We start from the raw sequence: 23,255 nt of genomic DNA, 5'->3' as shown, positions 1-23,255 counted from the left end.
GATTGTCAGAGACTGGGGGTGCAGACTGGGGGATCTTGCAAAGTGAGGTGGTATTGACATCACCAACCCCAAGGAGAGGGATTGTGTGCAAGGCAGCAAAGCTTGGAGGCAGGTTTTGTGAGTTTTTGAGGCTCCTAGCGTCACACAGTGTGAATGCCAAGAGCAAGAAATCAAAGCCGTGTGAAATGTTTGGAGGTGGTTCAGTGTGAGGTCATGTGTTTCTCAGCCCCTGTGTGATGGAATTACCGTGAGACCTAGAAGGTGGTGGCCGAAGCCAGAATGGGCCCATGGTCTCTGTAGAATGACCCTTCATGCCTCCTACTCTCCAGTCAGGTCATCAAAAATGTCATCTCTTTCCTCTGAGCCTAGGGTATGCACACAAGGGCAACCAGAGAAGGTCCTGCCAGGACCTGTCATCCCAAAGAGATGCTTTGCCCCTTGGCACCGTGTCCCTTATTTGCCCAGCAACCCACATCCTGCTTCCCACAGGTTAATTCAAACTCTCCAAGATGAAAATCCAGCTCGTTTTCAGGGAGCACTTGGGAGTCTTCGAGGCTCACCTAGAAGGAAGTTGGAATTGGTATCTCTAATGTCAGAGCTTTTGCCGTTGGCTGGGCCGGGGCCAGGTTGTTCATACGGCAATCAATCAAACACACCTCAATTGTTCCTACAGATTAGCCACTGACTTAACAAAGTCCTGTCCCTCCTTCACATTGATTTATGGTAGCCATAGAAATATACCACCTGGGGGACACGCCTCATTCATCCAGGAACCTATAAATATCAAGGAATTTCCATTCAAGTTGAGAGGGACCCAGCAAAATGGGGATCTTCACTGTCATCCTCCAACTTTGTCTTTTGTGGGGTCCAGTTCTATCTGCAGGTATTCTGTTTAATTGTTATATTCTTTGATTGTACTCTTGCAACCCCAAATCCTGCCAAGTCAGATCTACTCTTTTAGTAGATCAAGGGACTTCATCCCTTGGGGATTTTTGTACTGGGGAGAAGGTGGCTCTTTGATGATCATAGTCAACGTTTGCCAGTGTTTAGGAGGAATGCTTCTTTTTTGTTTTGTTTGTGGTTAGGAAATTCAAATGGTTGTTGTAGTTAGAAAATGCCAATCATATGTTAATGTTTTCAGTGAGTTTTTTGATGGGGAAGTGACTGGTTGAGCTTAGGAAAGTCCCTAAAGTTTAGGAGAGGGGTGTGTGTGTGTGTGTGTGTGTGTGTGTGTGTGAGAGAGAGAGAGAGAGAGAGAGAGAGAGAGAGAGAGAGAGAGAGTAAGAGAGAGTAAGAGGCCCTAAAGCTTCACCACATGGGGTAAACAGTTTGTATGCAATGAAAACAGGCAGGAAAGATTCTCCTGGAGATGCTCCTGTGTGACTTCTCTTTGCGGGTGCGTCAGGTGTGATGACCTGTATCAGCTGAGCCAAATCGGGTCAAGGAATGATCTGCCAAGGTTCCAAGGCTGTGTCGACCACCAGCTGCTCAAACAGCCGGGCTGAAGCCCAGCTACTTGAGCACAACTTTGAGTCTCAGAGTGTCAGATGATCGACAGGGCCACCGGCCGGTCATGGTGATGGTTGAATCTCGGTGTCATTTTGCGGAGATGCTGTGAGAGCAAGAACCGACACCTGTCTGCTTGCTGTCTTCCTGCCTCTCTTTCCTCTGTCCCCCTGTCAGTCTGACTGGCCTCTCTTCCTCTTTCCCCTCTCTCTCTAACCTCTGGCACCTCATCTCCTTACCTCTCTTCCTCTGCCCCTCCCTCTTTCTTCCTTCATCTCTTCCTCCTCCTCCTCTTCTATCCCCCTCCCATTCTCTTTCCTTCGATGAATTTGCCGGATTCATGGATTCCAGGAGGCGACGTAAAGATCACAGATAACCCAGAACTCTGGCCAGCCCAGGCTTGGTGGGGGGAGCTCTGAAGCTGAAGGTTCATTTGGGAGATGGCATTCGTGAAAGCAGCACCCCAAAGTCAAGGCCTCAGGGCCCACAAGGTGTGGTGAGTGTGCACATGTGGTGGGCAACTGACTGGGGACAGCCACTGTCCCCTCTTGTCAGGAGGCCTCAGGTCCTGCCTTGGGGTGTCTCCTTTGATCACATAAGAAAATGGGAGGCTGGGCCTCAGTCCCTGACTTCATGGGGACAGAGTTGCACTGGCTCTGAATGGAGGCATGGAGTCAGTCAGCCCTGGAGGACAGGGAGCCAGGTGCCCCATCCTTATCTAAAAAGGGACAAAAGGCAGCAGTGCTCAGGGACAGGGGGGAACTGGTCATCATCCATCCACAGTGCGTGCCCGTGCTTGTGTGCAGAGGCGGGAGTCACCCTCTACCAAGGGTGTCTTGCTTCTCCAATTTCACCCTGCTAACCACCACAAAGTTGATGCCATTATCTCCACACTTCAAACAGGGAAACTGAGGCTCAGAAAGGTTATGTGGCTTGTCCAAGGGCCGCAGCTGGTAGGAGATGGGGCCAGGGTGTGAACCTGAGCCAGGTCTGCTAGCCTTTGGGCAGCAGTGTGGCCACAGCCCTCACTGCTCCTTGTAGGGAGCAGAGATGAACAGGGGCCTCTGCTCAGCCCTGGGGCCCTGCCAAGGCACGTCCCCTTCTCAGCTCTGTCTCTGCACAAACTCTTGAAGAACAGGCAGGGTACGGAGGCTTGGGCTGGGTGGAAGTGGCCGTGGCCCCCAGTGTTGGTCCCAGTGATGTCCTTGACTCTGTCACTGACCTGTGTGGGGCCGCTGCTAGCCTCAGCTTCCTCATTTGTAGGTGGGGTTATGTTCCTGTTCTACACAGGGTGTGAGGAATGGGGGGCCCCGGCAGGGTCTGGCACATAGGGGCAGCCACAGACCATGTCGGTCAGCGGTCCTGACATTTTATCCAAATGTAATTTCCAACATGCAATGTGGGTCTTGGATTGGCTCCTGGAAAAGGAAACTGGAGGGACCCAAGTAAGGTCTGCAGTGTCGTCGGTGGACGTGTGCAGCGCGGGGAGCTGTGAACTTGAGATGTCATCGAGAGGGTTGGGCCACATGGGACTCTCCGTAGTACCTTTGCCATTTGTCTTTAAGTCTTGAATTTGTCCAGACATTTTTGCCTTCACTTCCTTTAGTCCCCTCTCTTCCAGTCCAATGCTTTGCAAAACAAGAAGGTAGTCTCTGCTCCTAAGCGCGTTCCTGGCAGTCACCTTCCCACTCGGCCTTTCTGCACTGCGGCTGGATCACAGCCCTTACTAGTGCCTTAAAAAGACGGGAGATCTAGTGGAGAGACCTCCAGGCGCTGTGAAGATATTTTTAACATAGGTGACGTTTGGATGGGGGACTTTTGAGTCACTTAAATAACGGTCCAGTCTAGTCACTCTTCGGTACAGTTCTTTAATCTTCTTAAATGTGCAAACACACCACCAGGTGTGACGAAACTCAGTCGCTGCAGCTGCCAAATGCTGCCGAATGAGAACAAAGCCCGAGGCTTCACCTTGGGGTCCAGAGCAAGCGCAGCAGCCTGGTGCCCAGGATCCTGGACCCCACAGTCTTCTGTGGATTTTCAGGTCCTCACGCCCGGCTTGCCAACACCGTGGGTCGGTCCCCCACAGGTTCCTGCTGTTTTCTGCCTCCACCTTCTTGTTTTTCTGGACAGTTTGCTGCTGCTCTCTCCCACCACTAACACCCCACTGCCGCCTCCCACACTCTAACCCTCGGCCTCCAGCCAGCGGGCCTCCAGCCACGGCCTCCCTGCTGGCTGCTGTCAGCACCTGAGCAGTCTCAGTCTTGCCCTCCTCTCCTCCACGCCCCACCAGGCTACATCTAACTTCTCTTTTTCAGGCCACAGACCTTGTCTTTCCCTGAAATAAGCTGCACACATGAAGACAGACACACAGACAAAATCATTTGTACACACACTCTCACCTACAAACAGATACATCTGTGGACACACAGACACAACTTCACATCACAGATAATAGACACACAACGATACACACAGGCACACAAGCAGACACATACACACACTCACGTATATCTCACACTCACAAAGCATCTCACATACATGCTTACACACACAGACGTACAGACACAGGGGTACAAGCAACAAACAGGGTTGGGCCACATGGATAAAAACACAGCAATGGGTCCATGGGCACTTGGGTGCCACCCACATCCTCCCACAGCATCTTGGCTGGCAGTGCTTCTTGCACTAGACAAGATGTTTCTAGGGATGGTGCTATGCAGGAAGTCCCTGGAGGATTGGGACCATGCCTTGCCCACTCAGTGCCTAGCCCAGCTCCTAACAGGGTGCCTGGCTGAATGCTCCAGTGCCAGGCCTTGGCAGGGCGTGCCCGGGACCCCCCAACTTTATGCCTCCTGCTTTGAAATACCCAAATCCCTGGCTGCTCGATTCCCTTACCCAAGATTTGCAGTATTTGTTCCTGACCTACCCCTCCTCCCGCACACCGTGAACCACCTCTAGGTGACTACGTACTGTGTGCAGTATAAACGCTTATAAATAGTTGTCACCCTATACTGTTCAGGGAATAACAACAAGGAAAAAAGCCTTTGCGTTCTCAGTACAGATGCACTTTCCCCCAAGCGTGTTTGATCCACTCTGTTGAATTTGTGGAAGCGGAACCCAGGGGTACATTCCGCTCTTTCAGAGGGTTCTGTCTTTACGACGAATTAAAATGGACCCTCTTTGCCTTAACTTGGCTTTGGGCGGGGGAGAGAGCAGATGTCTAACACACCTGCTCAGGTCAACGTGCTGGACCCTGATGTCAGCTGACCATTGTGCCAGTTGCTGTCTCTGCTTCAGAGTCAACTGTATGGCTTCACAGGAGGCGTTGTTCAGGGTCCCTGTGGGTGAAACACAAACACATCTCAGTTTTCTTTTGTTTCATTACAGGTACGGAATCAGATGTTGTGACACCTGGTAAGTACTTTGAAAAGAATGTTCTATATTAGATGGTAGTGTTTTCCACCCTATTTACCTATTTTTGTCTTTCAAATAAAAGTCACCTCACTAAAGGTGTGATTTGGTCCTACAGAAACGCAGAGGCAATAGAGACCTCCTTCAGCCATAGCATAAAAGGACCTCGTGGGATGCAGTTATGTTCTTCAATTTTGCTTTGCCTCTGCCTCAAATTTCAGGGCACACAAGAATCAAGTAGAATAATTACATAAATGCAGGTCTTTGCATTCAACTCCTTCCCTTGAGAAAACTTGATTTGGAGGCCTGAGGTGGGGCTCAGGAACCTGCAATTCTGCAGACCCGTACCTAAGGCTAGTCTGCCCACCACACTTTGGGAAACCCTCCTGCTTGGCTAGAATGAGACTTTGGTATACTCAAGGTGGTTATCGAAGCATTACTTTGCTAAGAATTTCTAAGGAAAGTGGCAGTGTGTATGTGTAGATATTTTAATTGCTAGCTATTTTTGTTCATTTTATCTGAAACTATTGAGTGCCTCATCTCCAACCCACTTCCTTCATGTGTTGTACAAACACGTTTACTAAGAATGCCGGAGGCACACTCGCAAGATTGGACCACAGCGCCCCCTGGCAGGATTGTGAGGCAAAGCTGTAGATCACAGAAATGACTTCCAAATGGTGGGACCCTTTTCTAAGACACCTTTGGTTTCTTTCCAGATCAACGGTACCTGATGACTACAGAGTATGGTAAGACCTAATCTCTCTCTCTCTCTCTCTGTCCCTGGGGTTGAACTCGGGGACACTCAACCACTGAGCCACATGCCTAGCTCTATTTTATGTTTTATTTAGACACAGGGTCTCACTGAGTTGCTAAGCGTCTTGCTGTGGCTAAGGCTGGCTTTGAACTCTCGATCCTCCTGACTCAGCCTCCCAAGCCACTGGGATTACAGGCATGTGCCACCGCACCTGGCAAGACCTTTCCTCTCTTTACTCTTCTTTCCACAGTTTTGGTTATTGCCTGGGATGGTCAGCTCTACTGCTGCTGCCATTGGCTAGTCAGGACCGCAGAACAAATGCCCAGGGATGGAGTGGGGACAAGTGTTGTGGATGCCAAGTCCCTGGCCATGTCCCAGATGCACAGTTAATCCCGTCTGTCATTTTCCTTCCTTCTTTTCTCTCAACCATTTGTTGGATAAACCTAGCTTCAGCCTAGTGTCAGAAGAGACTTGAGAACAGCCAGGGCGTCTCCTTCTGTACAATAAGAGCCATTATCTCAAAGACAATTGACCTCTGTGAGGCACTTGTTATGTCCCTAGCACAAAATGGTTTTCATACATTAAATGAGTTACTATATAACAAGTATATGACTACCTGTCACAAAGTAAGTGCTCACATAATGCATATAGTAAATGAAATCTTCCCAACACTTGAGGTAAGTATCGTTATGCTTATTTTTCAGATATGAAAACTAGGGAATTTTGGGGTAATTTGCCAATACTTGTAAGTTTAAAGTCACATGGCTGGTGAGTGGCAGGGCAGAGATTTGAACCCGGAACTGGAACCCTGTCTGTGGCTCTTGTTAAGTGAGCCCCCTACATGCACACACTTTCTGCATTGACGTGTACAGACCTTTGTGACCGAGTTTTGATGTGTTAGGGTCATCTAGGACCAATGATCCCTGGAACTCTTGAGCTATCCCCCTTTCTAAGTCATGCCTTGAAATTTGCAAGCGTGAACTGGGAGTCGACTTGAGAGGCCGCTTTTTGACTGACCTGAGTAGGGCCAGGCTGAGACAGGAACACATCATCCCAGGAGTGCCAGAAGGGGTGGTCATAAAAGGGGTGAACAGGCCCAGAAAACACCTCGGGAACACCCAGGAAACAGTCCAATTGGCCTTTCTTCCCTTGTTCTCTGAACATCGCCTGCCAAACGAAAGCAACCACCTTTCCCCTTACCTTGCACCTCATTTCAACCTGTCACAGATTTCTCAGAACCTCAGATGACCACGGAAGAGCCACAGTCAGGATCTAGCTGCTGATGTCAGATGTTGGCCGAGATCCCTCAGGACCCGCTGTGTATTCCCTTGACTACATCAGCGTGGCTTTCCACTGAGGGTGATTTGCAGGCATCGTGCCGCAGGAGCAGGGTGCCTGTGGATTCCCCAGCCGTGGTGGTCGTCGTTACTGTGGGAGAGGAGGCTGAAGGGTTGGGCGAGGCCTGCTCCCGACACACGCCATCTTGAGCTTGACCCTGGGGGTGGTGGAGAGTAAGTTGAAGCAGTGTGAGCAGGGAAATGGCTTGGACATGTCTGCTCTTTGCAAAGGTTCAACCCGGGGGCCTTCAGTGGAGACAGATGAGTCCTCTGGGTACAGAGGGCAGAGTGAGCTCTGTTGGGTCTGAATGTGGTGCCTGAGAGAGGGAGGAGCAGAGAGAGATCACCTGGATCCCTGGAGAAGGCCAGGTTCAAGAGGGTGAAGGTCTAACCCAGTGATGGGTGTGGGAGGGAAAGAGAAAGGGGCCTGGGTGCTCAGTGGAGTGGAGCTGAAGAGGAGCAGGAATCGGGTGTAACGTCAGAATTCCAGCCCAGCTGCTGCCGTGAGACAGCACTGTCAATCCAAGGGGAGGAAAGAGACCCTGCTGGGTTTGGGAGAGTGGGATGGAGATGGGACATCCTAGAGGCCACTGAAATTTTGGTGTGGAGTTCAGGGCTGGGACTGTCAGGGCTGGGTAGGACCTGAGTGGTGGCTTTGGAGGGTCCTCTGTGTGGGGAGTTCTCAGAGGACATGAGGATCTCCAGGGGGAAAGAGGGAGGACGGCAAAGACAGTGACATTTAAGGTCCTGAGGGGGAGAATCAGTGATGGGGACAGCACAAGGTGCTCTAAGAATGAGAAAAGGGAGCGCTAGGTGGCGTAAGGCAGGGGGCAGAGAGCGCCAAGACCCGGGCTTCCCGCTGTGTTGATGCAGGTTTACCTGTGAGGCTGGTGAATGGCGGTGACCGGTGCCAGGGCCGGGTGGAGGTCCTGTACCAAGGCTACTGGGGCACTGTTTGTGACGACAGCTGGGACACCCAGGATGCAGATGTCGTCTGTCGGCAGCTCGGCTGTGGCCATTCCGTGTCAGCCCTGGGCGGGGCTCACTTTGGTCAGGGCTCGGGGAACATTCTCCTGGGCGCCGTGTACTGCTCAGGAGGGGAGCTCTACCTGTCAAGCTGCCGCCATGATGGGTGGTACAACCACGAGTGTGGCCACAGGGAAGACGCGGGAGTCGTGTGCTCAGGTAGAGCAACTATCAGCGCACCGCAGCCACCCCAAGGCCTAGCCCCTGTGCGCGTGTGCACGCGTGTGGGCGGGCTTGCATGCGTGTGTGTGCACGTGTGTGCGTACACTTGGCAGTTACCTGCTCTGCCATCAGTGGTTCCTTATTTGGTGGTAAAGGATCTGAACTACTATCCCTTTCACAAAGACCCTGAGGTCAGAGGGATCAAGGGACCCGCCTATTGTCCACAGCTGGGAAGTGATGGAGGCCAGCTTCAGCCTCAGAGCTTGCTGATGCCACCCCACAGTGGACTGGCTCTGATGAGGAGCAGCATGACCATCACCAGCCTAAGTGGCAGTTTCCCTTCCTCTAAAGGTGGGGAAGGATGGGCCAGCCGCTGGTCCTTACTACTTAAATGTGAACTAAAATCACATCAAGGTTTGGCCAATATGTTCTATTTACTGGGAATTAAATGCTAACACAAGGATGCTCACACCATGGGTGGAAAACAGAGACCCTGACCCAGCCCAGCACATCCCGGGCTGCATCTCCTGGTTCACACGGTGCTGGAACCTGTCAAACACCAAGGGGTCTTACTGCACAAGAAGGCTCAGGGATGCTGGTCTATTGTGTCCCCCAGAAGAGGGGTTTCTATTAGACTGTCCATTGGCACTTACCATGTGGTCTGGACTGTGCAGTCCAGCTCTGCAGGGTGTCACTGTGACCCCACCTAAGAACGGTTGCCCTGAGGGAGTGTTGCCCAGAATACGACTCTGGAAACTGCCTTTCTCCCTGGGTGGGGTCACCTTTTCAGGAATATCTGAGTGATGGCAAATAGTTATCATTTGAGGGTGTCATTTCAGGTTTGACGTCTGAACTGGTGGAGACTGGAAGCAGAGGAGGGAGAGGGTGGTGACAAGAGCAAAAAATGCTTGTAGGGGCATCCTGGGTGACCAAGTGACAGATGGGTGTTGGGTTTCGCAAGGAAAAATATGCAGCCTTTTCGCAAAGGAGGGGGCCTCAGCATGCGAGCTTCCAGCACCCCCTCCCAAGGCTGAGAAAGCAGAAGACCCCCTTCCTGAAGTGAGGGCCGGCACCTGACCAATGTCCTCTCCTCTCTGCCTCTGCAGCTGCTTTGAGGCCCTCCACGACACTCCCGGCAGAAGGTAATGTTTGTCACGTGGGATCCCTGTGGGCTCAGGCCCCCGTGAACCTAGGGGTCCATTTCTGAGGGTACCTGGAATGGGGTGATCAGCCCTCCTTCTGAAGAAGGCCTCAGGCCTGAGTGGACATCTCTCTCACGGATCATGTCCCTGAGGCTGAGAGGCATCTCCAAGGATCTCTAAGGTGGAACCCTGTGTCCTGTCCTCAGGGGTCTCATTGCTGTGCTCAGTGCCCTGTGGTTCTCACCCATCCATGCTGACCTCTGGCCAGCCTCAGGTGCTGGATCTTGGGTTACAGAGCCCAAAGAGCCAGGTACAAACCTGCTCAGACCGCATCCTCACCCACGCCCTGTCTCTGAGCCCATATCAAGCCACCCTGGAAATCATGATCCTTCAGACTGTGGGCATCAGAGGCCCTTTTGTTCCCCTGGGGGCACCTCAGTGAGAGACCTGGGAAGCTCAGTCAACACAGCCTGAGACTCTGGCAGTATGGCCTTAGGGAAGGGAAGGCACGTCCCACTTCCCATTTCTTGATAAGCCAAGATCAAGGGCAATCTTCATCCCAAGGCCTCTGGCCTGCCCAGGTGTTGGCAAGCTCAGCGAGGAATGCCAGTGATCTGTGTGTCAGGCCAATGGGGTGTCCCGGATCTTACCTTCTCTTCTCTGTGGTTAAGGACATAAATGTCACAAGAGCTGAGGGTGAGACTGGCTTTATTCAAACTTAGCCACAACCCTTCCCAAGAGTCCACATTTTCTTATTTGCAGGAACTCCAAGAGGAGAACCTGTTCCCTTGTCTGCCGTGGTTTCCTTTGAGGACCTTGTTATGTAATCGAAACGGCAGCTGGGCCTGAAAAGTCCTTGGGTGCAAATGGACCAACTAGGGATGAGCGTGAGGGAATGCAGGGGTCGGGCTGATCTGCCTGCGACACAGGACAGGGCTTACTCAGAGCTGCCCCTCCATGTGGAGGGTGGTCGACTTTCTTCTAGATCCAGACATCTCATGTAGAAGCCGAGTAGGTCACTTAGACCTGAGAGCTCTGGTGCAGCAGGTTAGGATGGCTCTCCAGTTGTCTCCTCTCCAAGCCCTGGCACCAGTCAGCTCTTGTCTTTGGAGCAATTTGAACACATAGATTTAGTGTCAATAACTTACTTTAAGGGGAAACATTAGGAGCATTTTCATGAAAGCAAAAAACAAGGCAAGCATGCCCTCCAACCCCACTGCTATTCAATTTTGTTTTGGAGATACTAGCCAATGCAATCAGACAAGAGAAATCAGAGGAACAAGAATGGGATAAGTTATTTTTGGGTCCATCCCCCAAAGTTCTGTACAGGTCATATGTAGGTGTGTACAGAGATATTTTCTCCCTAAATAGCCTTTTAGGCCCAAGGCTAGACAGGTTTCTTAAATTTCTCATGCAGCAAGGCAAAATCCAGATCAGGAATGACATCTCAACTGATTTCAGTTTACTTCCAGGTCCTTTTTTAAAAAAAAATTTTTTTTTTTTAGTTGTTGATAGACCTTTATTTTATCTATTTATATGTGGTGCTGAGAATCGAACCCAGTGCCTCACACATGCCGGGCAAGTGGCAACCACTGAACCCCAGCCCCAGCCCCACTACTTCCAGGTCTTGATTCTTCTCCGAGACTTATCTTTCCTGTTATTTTTTTTTGTCTTATTTGCTTTTCAACTTTTACAATTATAACATACAGAGCCAAAAATAGCAAACTCTGAGAACTCCTTTGCAATAGGTAGTGAATAATTTTATATGAGTCCCTCTCTGTAGGTTACAATGCCAAGTATAACCATGGGTTTGGCTTTTCCTCAGGAAACCTTTTAGGGATAGAGTGATTGGTGTGTTGCAAATGCTTAGTGCAAGGACTGATGCCTTCTCAACAGAAAGCTTGGCAGTCTCCTTCATCGCTCATTTCCTTGTAGATGGGAAGGAATCAGTCAGAATATGGGGGCCTTCAAGAGCCTGTGTACTTTGGGACAGAGATCAGTGGAATCATTTCTCTAGTCTAGCGTGCTAGCTCCTCCATATCCATGGCTCTGTACTGACCTCAACCATTCTGCCTATAGAATCAAGAGGAGCTTGTGTAAAATACACTCCAAGTCATCCTTGGAGCCCCAGAAAGATGTCAGAGCTTCTCACAGGACATCCTAACATCAGCAGGCTTCTGTTTAGCAGGGGCCTCATGTGTCCCCTGTAGAGGGAATCAGGCCTCTGCCCAGGCCTTTACTAGAGAAGGGTGATGTTGGATGATCTCTAGATTCTCTCCAGCAAGCAAAGTGGGAAGGATACTTCCTACCATCTGGAGGCCAAGCATAATTCCTTCACATGTTCACTTCTTTTCTGCCTCCTGCAGATACAGTGGCAACAGGTCTTTTTCCCCCACTCTGTCTCTTTGGGTCACAGTACTGTTGGCTCTCAGGTTAGTTTTGAATCAAAACAAAACTTGGGGTTAGAAAGATCAGAATAAGATGATCTTCCAGAAAAGTCTCCAGGTATATGAGGGTGGGACTGATGTCCTGTTTTAGGAGGTCCTGCTCTAAGTCATCTCCAGCCTTTGATGTCCCTGGGGATCCAACTGGCTGGGTCATCTGTACTTGAAGGCCTTGGTTGCAAGGTTGGCTAAAATCCAGGGCAGACTCTGCACAGGTCATGGCAGTTGACAGAGCAATGGCCATTCTCACGTCAAAGGACTATGGAACTGGAATGTGCATCCCAATGAGGTCAGGGGAATGAGGTGTCACAGGGCGGACCTTTACAGGGCAAGGTGTCCAAGGCCCAGGATGTGAGTGAGCTTCAAATTTCACAATGGAGCTTGGCCCCTGGGAAGTGGTATTGTCTGCATACAACTACACAACCTTGGCCATTACGGAACAGCATGGAATGAGAAATCATGTGTTTTCTCTAGGAACTATATCTGGATTGGCCTTGAGGCTGGTGAATGGTGGAAACCGATGCCAGGGACGTGTGGAGGTCCTGTACGGCGGCTCCTGGGGCACCGTGTGCGATGACGGCTGGGACACCAACGATGCCAACGTGGTCTGCAGGCAGCTGGGCTGTGGCTGGGCTGTGTCTGCCCCAGGGAATGCCCGGTTTGGTCAGGGCTCAGGGCCAATTGTCCTGGATGATGTGGCCTGCTCTGGGCATGAGTCCTCCCTGTGGAACTGCGGCCACCGAGGTTGGCTCTCCCATAACTGTGGACACCAGGAGGACGCAGGAGTCATCTGCTCAGGTGAGCCTCTGGCCCCACTGGACTCTCACCTCGTGAATGGACTCTGATTAGAGCCCTGGCCTTGCTCTTCATGTGTGAGCCCTGGCTCCTGGGTGGGGACGCTGTGGTTCTCCCCTTGATCAGACAGGTGGCTCCCGTGGGATGTGTGCTGGAAGGAGTGATGTCAGGCTGAGCTTGAGAAGGACCCCCTGGGCTGGGAACTGCCCCTCAGGCTGGGTGAGGCCTCCTCACAAGGGCCCCATGAGGTCACTGCTGCCCTGCACCTCCCCTCCCTGAGGAGCCCCTCCACTGCCCGTCCTGTGAGTGCTGCTCTCTGACACGTCCCTGTCTCACTGACTGTCCCCTCCCCTCCTCCTTGGTCCACAGGATCACCTGGCCCAAGGTGTCATTCTAACTGGCCCATCAGTCGGGCCCAGTGCCCGCTTTGCTGTGGGTCTACAGACATACAGAAGGGCATTGGCTTTCCACAGTGGCCATTTCCCAGGGAACTCTGGGGTGTGTCATGGAACCAGCTGAGGTGCCACCTGTGGGGCCACCTGCCTGAGCAAGAGAGCTTAAAGGGGAGGCCCTGCCCCAGGCCCCTGCAGTCCACAGATAGGACTCTCCAGACCCTCAGAACTGCTGGAGATGGGAGGCCAGGGCTGCCGTGGTCATTCTCCTCAGGATGGTCAACTGGGGAGACCCTGGGAGAAGGGAGACGAGGAATCTTCACCCACTTTGGGGTGGGTGTGGGAGTGGACAGGGGCTGCCCTTGTAAAGAGAGTGCCCGTGGGAGGCCAGGTTGGTTAGTGTGAAACCCACCCCCAGGAACTGCTGTGCTCCCCTGGAACTTTCTGGGCCATGTCTCTGCCTCTCCCCAGCTGTCCACGTGAGATGCCTCCTGTGTCCCAGTGATAGTGAGAGCACTGAGACCCTTCCTGGGGACAGGTTGTGTCCATGGTCTTAGGCAGAGATTGTGGGACTCCCAGCAGTCCTGGTTGGCCAGCCCTATCCCCGATGCCACCCAGTGCCTCCTCTGTGCCAAAGTGCTGAGTGTCCTGCCAAAGTTTTCTGCTCCTGGCAGCTGTGGAGAAGGGGAGCCCTGGGTTGATGTGGCATCTCGGCTGCTGCATCTTCACATGACGTTTTAGCCTCTGACATGTGACCTTGGATCCCAGCCTGGGCTCTGTCCCTCCTAGTTCACTCTGTGATGCAGGGCTCCTGGGGAGGCAGAGAAACCCATTTTGCACATACGTTAAATCATGCTAGCAATTTTTCCATGTGCAGAGATGTATTTTTGGTCCCATGCATTTTTCCAGACTTCATGTCTGTGGGCATGGTACCTTGGCGTGTGAATCTAATATAAAAATTCTGAGTTATGTCCTTAAGCAGACTGCCTTGCACGTTTGGGTGGTCCATTTTGTCTTCAAGTGGGTATTTCTTTCATTTCTCTCCACTGATTTCTTAAATAGTCTTCGCAGAAGGATGGAAGCGTGGTTGCTCTCCTCCACTTTCTGTAAAGCAGTTTCCTGGGGGAATGGAGGAGGGAGGCTGGAATGGTGGATATTTGAGCCCTGCTCCCTACTGAAGGTCCTTCCCTTTTAGAAGATTCCTACAGCAATGGCTGAGCCTCTAGGCCACGCTGACATTGTGCCTTGTCAGTGGCACCTGTAAGGAGAATCACAAGTTTTAAACCAATAGGCCTCTGCCTGGCCCCTCTTCTGTGATTCCATGACTAAGAGAGAGTGGCTCAGGCCAGGGCCAAAGCTATGCTGTAGATATCTGCTTTAAACCCTGAGTCCTGGAGACCAGCAGAGACAAAGCTCAGATTTCTGAAGTGTGACATCAATGCAGATAGCCACTGAGCAGGGGCACCCACACGACCCGCGATGATGGGGGAGAGGGAGGAGTTCTTATTCGCAGGTGAACAACTTCATGCTTGAACATAAGAAAGAACTTCCAGTGAACTTCCAGCGTCTTCTACATGAGCAGTTGATGCGGGTTTCAGTCAGGACTCAGGGGACTTCTATCCCTGGAGTCAACTCACTTGGTCCCTCTGTCCTGCCTCACATTGGGGCATCCTGTTCCACCCTCAACTTGTCCTCCTTCATTCTTGGGGGGCTTTGCTCTTAGAGAGACTTTCTGACATGTTAGTGTCCTCATGTGATGGTTTTTGTGCTTTTCCCATTTATTGGAAGTCACTTTAGTTCTTTGCTGAGAATCGGGTTTGGTCTTGCAGTTTAGCTCCTGGTCTGGGTTCTTAATAAACTGTGAAATCAAGACCTTACACACCTTGAAGAAGTGTAAATAAGAGTCAAGGAGAAAAGCCCCATATCTCCTCCTCCGCTCCTGGGTTCCTTTACCCCTCTGAAGGGGACAGGGTGAGGGTGAGGGGGATGCAGCACAGCGGGTGAGGGAGGCACCTGCTCACTGAGCCACATCTGCATCCAAATGCTCCACTGGGAAGGGAGGTCTTCAGCTGAGGCCACCCCTGTGGGGTGGTCCATCGGGAGGCTCCTGGGCTATGACTGCAGATGGGCACATGTGCATGACTGACCTGTGTTCTGGGGCCCTGCTTTACTGAGTCAGTGGCTAAAAGCCACAAGGTGGAGGAAGAGTGGGTTCAGCTCAACCACCACATCTAGACAGTGTCTCCCTCCCCTTGAGGCTGAAGGAGGACAGGATCTGCCTGGACACCTCCAAGGAGCATCCTTTGGGGAATCAGCTCCCCCTTTGAGGGAAGGGACCAGCATGAATGAATGCCTGACCTGCTCCTTATCTTCCACCTGAGTCCCAGTTTTGCCTCCTCCTGTGTAATACATTGGATCCAACCTTCTCTCTCCCACAGATGTCCCGTCTTCCACAGAGACTCCCACAGGTGTCCCGTCTTCCACAGAGACTCCCACCCCAGGTGAGTCCATCTGCCTCCTCACTTCTAGGTGACCCTCACTCCTTGCTCCTGTTCACAGCTCCAGCTGGTAGCTCTGAGAGGGTCTATGGAGTGTTCTAGCAGCAGAGCCCACAGAGTGTTCATCCTCCTTCCTAGCCTGGAGGGACAGGACAGTGCCAGCTCTGACCTGAGTGTTGAGGAGCAGTCAGGCAGTTCCTGGGCCACTGCTCCTGGAACACCTCCTCTGGCCAAGACTCGTGTGGGAGGGGAGCACAGGGATTTTTCATGTCATATACCTCAGGCATGTACAGAGAAATTCTTTTAACCAGAGAGCCATCCTTTAGAAAAGCTTGTAGCTTCCCCTGGGACTGTGTACCTCATTGCCATGGTGGAGGTGATTCAGGTCATGGTCTTGCTCACTGAGGCTCTCTAGTAAGGCTTGTTCTCCCCCAGGCACAGAGCTTCTCTGACCACCTGTGCCTGATTCCAGCACCAGGTCCCTCCCCAACCTCCACTTCACACCCCCTGCCCTTCTAAGGTGGCTTTGTCTTCCTTCCCAGGTTGGTGGCCTAGAACAACTCCCATCTATGGTAAGCATTTTTGGATTAAGTTCAACCTTGACCTCACACCCCCTGCTTCCTAATCTGATCTTGTTTTCCTTTCCAGATTGGTGGACTACAACAACTCCTTACTATGGTAAGCATTTTTGAATTAAGTGTAACCTTGGCTCCACATCCTTTGCCCTCTAATCTGACTTGGTTTTCCATTTCCATTTCAGATTGGTGGCATCCAACAACTACTCCCCCTGGTAAGCACTTTTGACTAAGTCAAGGCTTTGAACTCTAAGTGACAGCTCAGATTTGGGGGATTCTTGGACTTTGCATGAAGTCTCTGGCTGCTTACCACCTCTTCTATTGTGAAGGGCTCCCTTCACCCACCTGTTGTGCATTGTGCTGTAAAAGGGATCTGAGTCAGGATGTTTTTGCTGTCAAGTGACGGGAGCCCAACTCAAACTCAGCTAGAAAGAATTTGTTGACTCACTTGTGTAAGATGCATACTTATAGATCAGGGGCTTCAGGTAGAGCTAGATCTAGAAGTTCCTGAGGTGCCTGTTCCCCTCGAGTTTCTTAGGCACACTGTTTCCATGTGCGGGGTTCACCCTCAGCTTGCTTTTTGTGTGTAGGGGAACAATGGTTGTTTGAGGCCCAAATCTATACCCCACTAGGTGAAAGAGCCCATCAGGCTCCATAGGTCGGACCAGTTTCTCCCAGGGGGACTCATATTGAACTTGGTGGCTCCAGATCCCTCTGAGGAGCCACCTCTGTGTGCTGGGATGGTCCAGGACATTATGTCCTCCTTCAGAGCTGTAGGGAGATGGGGAAGATGTTGGTACCAGACTCTTTTTGGAATTTATAGTATGAGGCTTTGGGGATTGTTTTAATAGTAAATTCCTTTTGTATGTAAATTTATTAAACAAACAAAACAAACCACAAAAAAACAAAACCAGAGCAGCAGCAGAGAAAGCCCTCCCCAAGGAGAGCCGGTTGTCGTCCCCCTTCCTGTTGACACCTGTCCTCTCCCAGGTGTCCTCCCGTGTCTGTGCGCTGCTCCCAGCTGTCCTGTGTCCCTGGGTGAGAGCCTGAGCTGTCAGTGGAGTGTCCATGGAGGAGTGCAGAGGCCTCTCCATGTCCTCCAAACCTGTCCACCTGTCTCCCGTAGGGACCCTAGGAGCACAGCTCCTCCTGCCTGTGGCTCTGTGATAAGACTGGGGTCCTGGACCCAGCAAGCCAGGGACGGGAAAAGCGCCCACACTTTCATTGCTCCTCCACCCTGACATCCTGGCTTCCCCGGTCTTCTGAGAGGGTGACAAAGAGTGGGCTCTCCTGTTCTCACACCAAACCCACACCAGCAAGTTCACACCCTCCACGGGGACATTCCTGAGCTGTGTTAAGCTCCCGAAGGTTCCCTTGGGCTCAGGGCCCAGGGCGCTGCACAGGTCCACGGGCCTGGAGATGACCACTGTTTGCCGTTAATGAAGCAGAGGGGCCCATGTGGGCTGTGAGAACCAGGAAGCTTCTCTCCCTCAGAGGAGAGACTGGGAGACACTTGATGGTGGCCTGAACTCGTCCAGGGCCTGCTCCTCTTTTTTTAATTTCCTAATACAGATTTTTATTTCTCTATAAACTAAAAATTGTCTCAGGGTACAGGAGTATGCATGTATTCATATATGTCCACTATGTATATACACGTGTACACACATGTACACAGACGTGTATCATGTGGAGCTCCCATTGATACTATTTCCCTTTTGTTACCTTATCTGGGTAAAAAGTTTATAGAACATCAAGTTTGTTATTTTCTTTTTATCCTCCATATTGCGGGTTCAATCCAGGGCTTTCCTCATGAAAGGCAAGCCCTTTACCTCGGAACAATGTTCCCTAGTCCCAATTTACCGTTTTAGATTATATAATCTAAAATTTATCTATTTACCTTTTTAAAATTGTGCAATTCGATGATTAGATTCATCCATGGGATACCATTACCACTGTCTAGTTCCAGAACTTTCATCATCCCCATCTAAAACCCCACTGACCTGTCCAGCTCTTGCCCTTTCTCAGCTTCTGGTAAACCCAGCTCTGCTCTGGGTGTCTGCATTTGCCTCCCTGGTTATTTCCCGTGAACGGAAGCCCTGGCTTTCTTGGCTGCCTTATTCCATTCAGCAGGTTTTCACTTGCGTTTGGCATGAAGGAGCGTGTCTTTTCTTTTCACTGCCAGAAGCCATTCCGTGGTACGAATATGCCACCATTGTTGACCCACGTTCTGTTTACCCATTCACCTGTGGATGGGCACAGGTCGTCTCTGCCTGTTCGCTGTGTAAATAGTGCTGCCCGAGCAGGCAATACAATTTTGGCTGGGTTGCCTGTTCCCGATTCCTCTGGGTATAGACCTAGAAGTGGGTTGTCTGGGTCCTATGCTGAATCAGTGTGTCACTTGTGGGGACGTTGAACCATTTTCTGCAGCAGCTGGAGTGTTGCTGTTCCCACTGGCAGTGTCTGAGGGCTTCGTCTTTCCATATGTCCCCAGCAGTAGTCATGGTGTATCTTGTTCATCATGGTGTCCTGGATGGAGTGAGGTGGTATCTCATTGGGATTATTCCCCCCAGTACTGGGGTTTAAACCCAGGGCCTGGTGCATGCCAGGCAGACACTTTACCACTGAGCCACATCCCCAGCCCTCTCTTAGGGATTTTGACAGCACTTCCCTAATGACAAATGATGCCCATCTCTAGGAACAACTGATTTCGGTTTGGTCCTGAGACTAGTGAATGGAGGTCACCGGTGTCAAGGCCGGGTGGAGGTCCTGTACAGAGGCTCCTGGGGCACCGTGTGCGATGACAGCTGGGACATCAACGATGCCAACGTGGTCTGCAGGCAGCTGGGCTGTGGCTGGGCTGTGTCTGCCCCAGGGAATGCCCCGTTTGGTCAGGGCTCAGGGCCAATTGTCCTGGATAATGTGGCCTGCTCCGGGCATGAGTCTTACCTGTGGAACTGCGGCCACAATGGCTGGCTCTCCCATAACTGTGGACACCAGGAGGACGCAGGAGTCATCTGCTCAGGTGAGCCTCTGGACCCGCTGGACTCTCACCTTGTGAATGGACTCTGATCAGAGCCCTGGCCTTGCTCTTCATGTCTGAGTCCTGACTCCTGGGTGGGGACACTGTGGTTCTCCCCTTGAACAGACAGGTGGCTCCCGTGGGATGTGTGCTGAGAAGGACCCCCTGGGCTGGGAACTGCCCCTCAGGCTGGGTGAGGCCTGCTCACAAGGGCCCCAGGAGGTCCCTGCTGCCCTGTACCTCCCCTCCCTGAGGAGCCCCTCCACTGCCCATCCTGTGAGTGCTGCTCTCTGATGCGCCCCTGTCTCACTCACTGTCCCTTCTCCTCCTCCTTGGTCCACAGGGTCACCTGGCCCAAGGTGTCATTCTAACTGGCCCATCAGTCGGGCCCAATGCCCCCTTTGCTGTGGGTCTACAGACATACAGAAGGGCATTGGCTTTCCACAGTGGCCACTTCCCAGGGAACTCCGGGAGTGTGTCATGGAACCAGCTGAGGTGCCACCTGTGGGGCCACCTGCCTGGGCAAGAGAGCTTAAGGGGGAGGCCCTGCCCCAGGCCCCTGCAGTCCACAGATAGGACTCTCCAGACCCTCAGAACTGCTGGAGATGGGAGGCCAGGGCTGCTGCGGTCATTCTCCTCAGGATGGTCAACTGGGGAGACCCTGGGAGAAGGGAGACAAGGAATCTTCACCCACTTTGGGGTGGGTGTGGGAGTGGACAGGGGCTGCCCTTGTAAAGAGAGTGCCCGTGGGAGGCCAGGTTGGTTAGTGTGAACCTCACCGCCAGGAACTGCTGTGCTCCCCTGGAACTTTCTGGGCCATGTCTCTGCCTCTCCCCAGCTGTCCACGTGAGATGCCTCCTGTGTCCCAGTGATAGTGAGAGCACTGAGACCCTTCCTGGGGACAGGTTGTGTCCATGGTCTTAGGCAGAGATTGTGGGACTCCCAGCAGTCCTGGTTGGCCAGCCCCATCCCTGATGCTACCCAGTGCCTGCTCTGTGCCACAGAACTGAGTGTCCTGCCCAGATTCGCAGCACCTGGCAGCTGTGGAGAAGGGGAGCACTGGGTTGGTGGGCACCTCAGCTGCCACTTCTGCACATGAAGCCATAGCCTCTGACATGTGACCTTGAACCCTAGCCTGGGCTTTGTCCCTCCCAGTTTATTCAGGGATGCAGGGCTCCTAGGGAAGCAGAGAAACCCCTTTGCTAGCTAGTTTCCATGCCTACAGGTGTACTTCTGGTCATGCGCATTACCCCACCATTCATGTTGTAGGCTTGGTACCTTGACATGTAAAATCCCTATTGAAATTCTCCAAGTTATATCTTTGGCCCACTTCCTTGCACATTTGGGTGACCCAATTTGTCTTCAAATATTTCTTTCATTTCTCTCCACTTTGTTTTGTTGTTGATGTCATTGGTACCAGTGATTGAACTCAGGGGCACTGAACTACGGAGACCCATCCCCAGCCCTATTTTGTATTTTATTTAGAGACAGGGTCTCACTAAGTTGCCTAGTGCCTCGCCATTGTTGAGGCTGGCTTTGACCTTGCGATCCTCCTGCCTCAGCCTCCTGAGCTGCTGGGAATACAGGCGTGCACCACCACACCCAGCTTTCCTTGATTTTTGAATAAAGTCTTCACAGAAGGATGGAAGCACGGATGCTCTCCTCGACTTTCTGCAAAGCAGCTGCCTGGGGGAATGGAGGAGGGAGGCAGGAATGGTGGATATTTGAGCCCTGCTGCCTGCTGAAGGTGCTGCCTTTTTAGAAGATTCCTACAGCAATGGCTGAGCCTCTAGGCCATGCTGACGGTGTGCCTTGTCAGTTGGCACTTGTAAGGAGAATCAGAGTTTTAAACCAAACAGGTCTCTGCCTGCCTCCTTTTCTGTGGTCTAAAGAGAGAGTGGCTCAGGCCAGGGCCAAAGCTATGCTGTAGATATTTGCTTTAAACCCTTGAGTCCTGGAGACCAGCAGAGACAAAGCTCAGATTTCTGAAGTATGACATCAATGCAGATAGCCACTGAGCAGGGGCACCCACCGGACCCATGATGATGGGGGAGATGGAGGAGTTCTTATTCGCAGGTGAACAACTTCATGCTTGAACATAAGAAAGAACTTCCAGTGAACTTCCAGCGTCTTCTACATGAGCAGTCATGCTGGTCTCTCTCAGGACTCAGGGGACTTCTGTCCTTGGGGTAACCTTACTTGGTCCCTCTGTCCTGCCTCACGTCGGGGCATCCTGTTGTACTCTCAAAATGGCTTCTGTGTTTTGTGGTGGGCTTTGCTCTGAGAGGAAGACTTTCTGACATGTTACTCTCCTCATGTGACAGTTTTATAATTTTCATAATTTCTTGAAATCATCTTAGTTCTTTGCTGATAATCGGGTTTGGTCTTGCAGTTTAGCTCCTGGTCTGGGTTCTTAATAAACTGTGAATTCAAGACCTTACACACCTTGAAGAAGTGTAAATAAGAGTCAAGGAGAAAAGCCCCATATCTCCTCCTCCGCTCCTGGGTTCCTTAACCCCACTGAAGGGGACAGGGTGAGGGTGAGGGGGATGCAGCACAGCGGGTGAGGGAGGCACCTGCTCACTGAGCCACATCTGCATCCAAATGCTCCATTGGGAAGGGAGGTCTTCAGCTGAGGCCACCCCTGTGGGGTGGTCCATCTGGAGGCTCCTGGGCTATGACTGCAGATGGGCACATGTGCATGACTGACCTGTGTTCTGGGGCCCTGCTTTACTGAGTCAGTGGCTAAAAGCCACAAGGTGGAGGAAGAGTGGGTTCAGCTCAACCACCACATCTAGACAGTGTCTCCCTCCCCTTGAGGCTGAAGGAGGACAGGATCTGCCTGGACACCTCCAAGGAGCATCCTTTGGGCAATCAGTTCCCCCTTTGAGGGAAGGGACCAGCATGAATGAATGCCTGACCTGCTCCTTATCTTCCACCTGAGTCCCAGTTTTGCCTCCTCCTGTGTAATACATTGGATCCAACCTTCTCTCTCCCACAGATGTCCCGTCTTCCACAGAGACTCCCACCCCAGGTGAGTCCATCTGCCTCCTCACTTCTAGGTGACCCTCACTCCTTGCTCCTGTTCACAGCTCCAGCTGGTAGCTCTGAGAGGGTCTATGGAGTGTTCTAGCAGCAGAGCCCACAGAGTGTTCATCCTCCTTCTTAGCCTGGAGGGACAGGACAGTGCCAGCTCTGACCTGAGTGTTGAGGAGCAGTCAGGCGGTTCCTGGGCCACTGCTCCTGGAACACCTCCTCTGGCCAAGACTCGTGTGGGAGGGGAGCACAGGGATTTTTCATGTCATATACCTCAGGCATGTACAGAGAAATTCTTTTAACGAGAGAGGCATCCTTCAGAAAAGCTTGTAGCTTCCCCTGGGACTGTGTACCTCATTGCCATGGTGGAGGTGATTCAGGTCATGGTCTTGCTCACTGAGGCTCTCTATTAAGGCTTGTTTTCCCCCAGGCACAGAGCTTCTCTGACCACCTGTGCCTGATTCCAGCACCAGGTCCCTCCCCAACCTCCACTTCACACCCCCTGCCCTTCTAAGGTGGCTTTGTCTTCCTTCCCAGGTTGGTGGCCTAGAACAACTCCCATCTATGGTAAGCATTTTTGGATTAAGTTCAACCTTGACATCACACCCCCTGCTTCCTAATCTGATCTTGTTTTCCTTTCCAGATTGGTGGACTACAACAACTCCTTACTATGGTAAGCATTTTTGAATTAAGTGTACCCTTGGCTCCACACCCTTTGCCCTCTAATCTGACTTGGTTTTCCATTTCCATTTCAGATTGGTGGCATCCAACAACTACTCCCCCTGGTAAGCACTTTTGACTAAGTCAAGGCTTTGAACTCTAAGTGACAGCTCAGATTTGGGGGATTCTTGGACTTTGCATGAAGTCTCTGGCTGCTTACCACCTCTTCTATTGTGAAGGGCTCCCTTCACCCAGCTGTTGTGCATTGTGCTGTAAGAGGGATCTGAGTCAGGATGCTTTTGTTGGCAAGTGACAGGAGCCCAACTCAAACTCAGCTAGAAAGAATTTGTTGACTCACTTGTGTAAGATGCATACTTATAGATCAGGGGCTTCAGGTAGAGCTAGATCTAGAAGTTTCTGAGGTGCCTGTTCCCCTTGAGTTTCTTAGGCACACTGTTTCCATGTGCGGGGTTCACCCTCAGCTTGCTTTTTGTGTGT

General features: G+C 51.7%; 1 protein-coding gene across 1 annotated transcript in view; it reads left to right on the top strand.

The window, feature by feature from the left end:
• The first annotated feature begins 822 nt into the window (after positions 1-822).
• Positions 823-23,255, top strand: part of Dmbt1 (deleted in malignant brain tumors 1) — a 38,444-nt gene continuing 16,011 nt past the window's right edge. Inside the window, 7 exon segments of the mRNA XM_071611698.1 lie at positions 823-883; positions 7,822-8,258; positions 11,122-11,146; positions 12,257-12,580; positions 13,278-13,306; positions 16,711-16,740; positions 18,704-19,064. Of these exon segments, the coding sequence (XP_071467799.1) occupies positions 823-883; positions 7,822-8,258; positions 11,122-11,146; positions 12,257-12,580; positions 13,278-13,306; positions 16,711-16,740; positions 18,704-19,064 (1,267 nt within the window).

The sequence above is a fragment of the Marmota flaviventris genome, chromosome 4, assembly GCF_047511675.1.
Source record: "Marmota flaviventris isolate mMarFla1 chromosome 4, mMarFla1.hap1, whole genome shotgun sequence".
NCBI lineage: Eukaryota > Metazoa > Chordata > Mammalia > Rodentia > Sciuridae > Marmota > Marmota flaviventris.
This window is presented reverse-complemented; position numbering and strand designations above follow the sequence as displayed.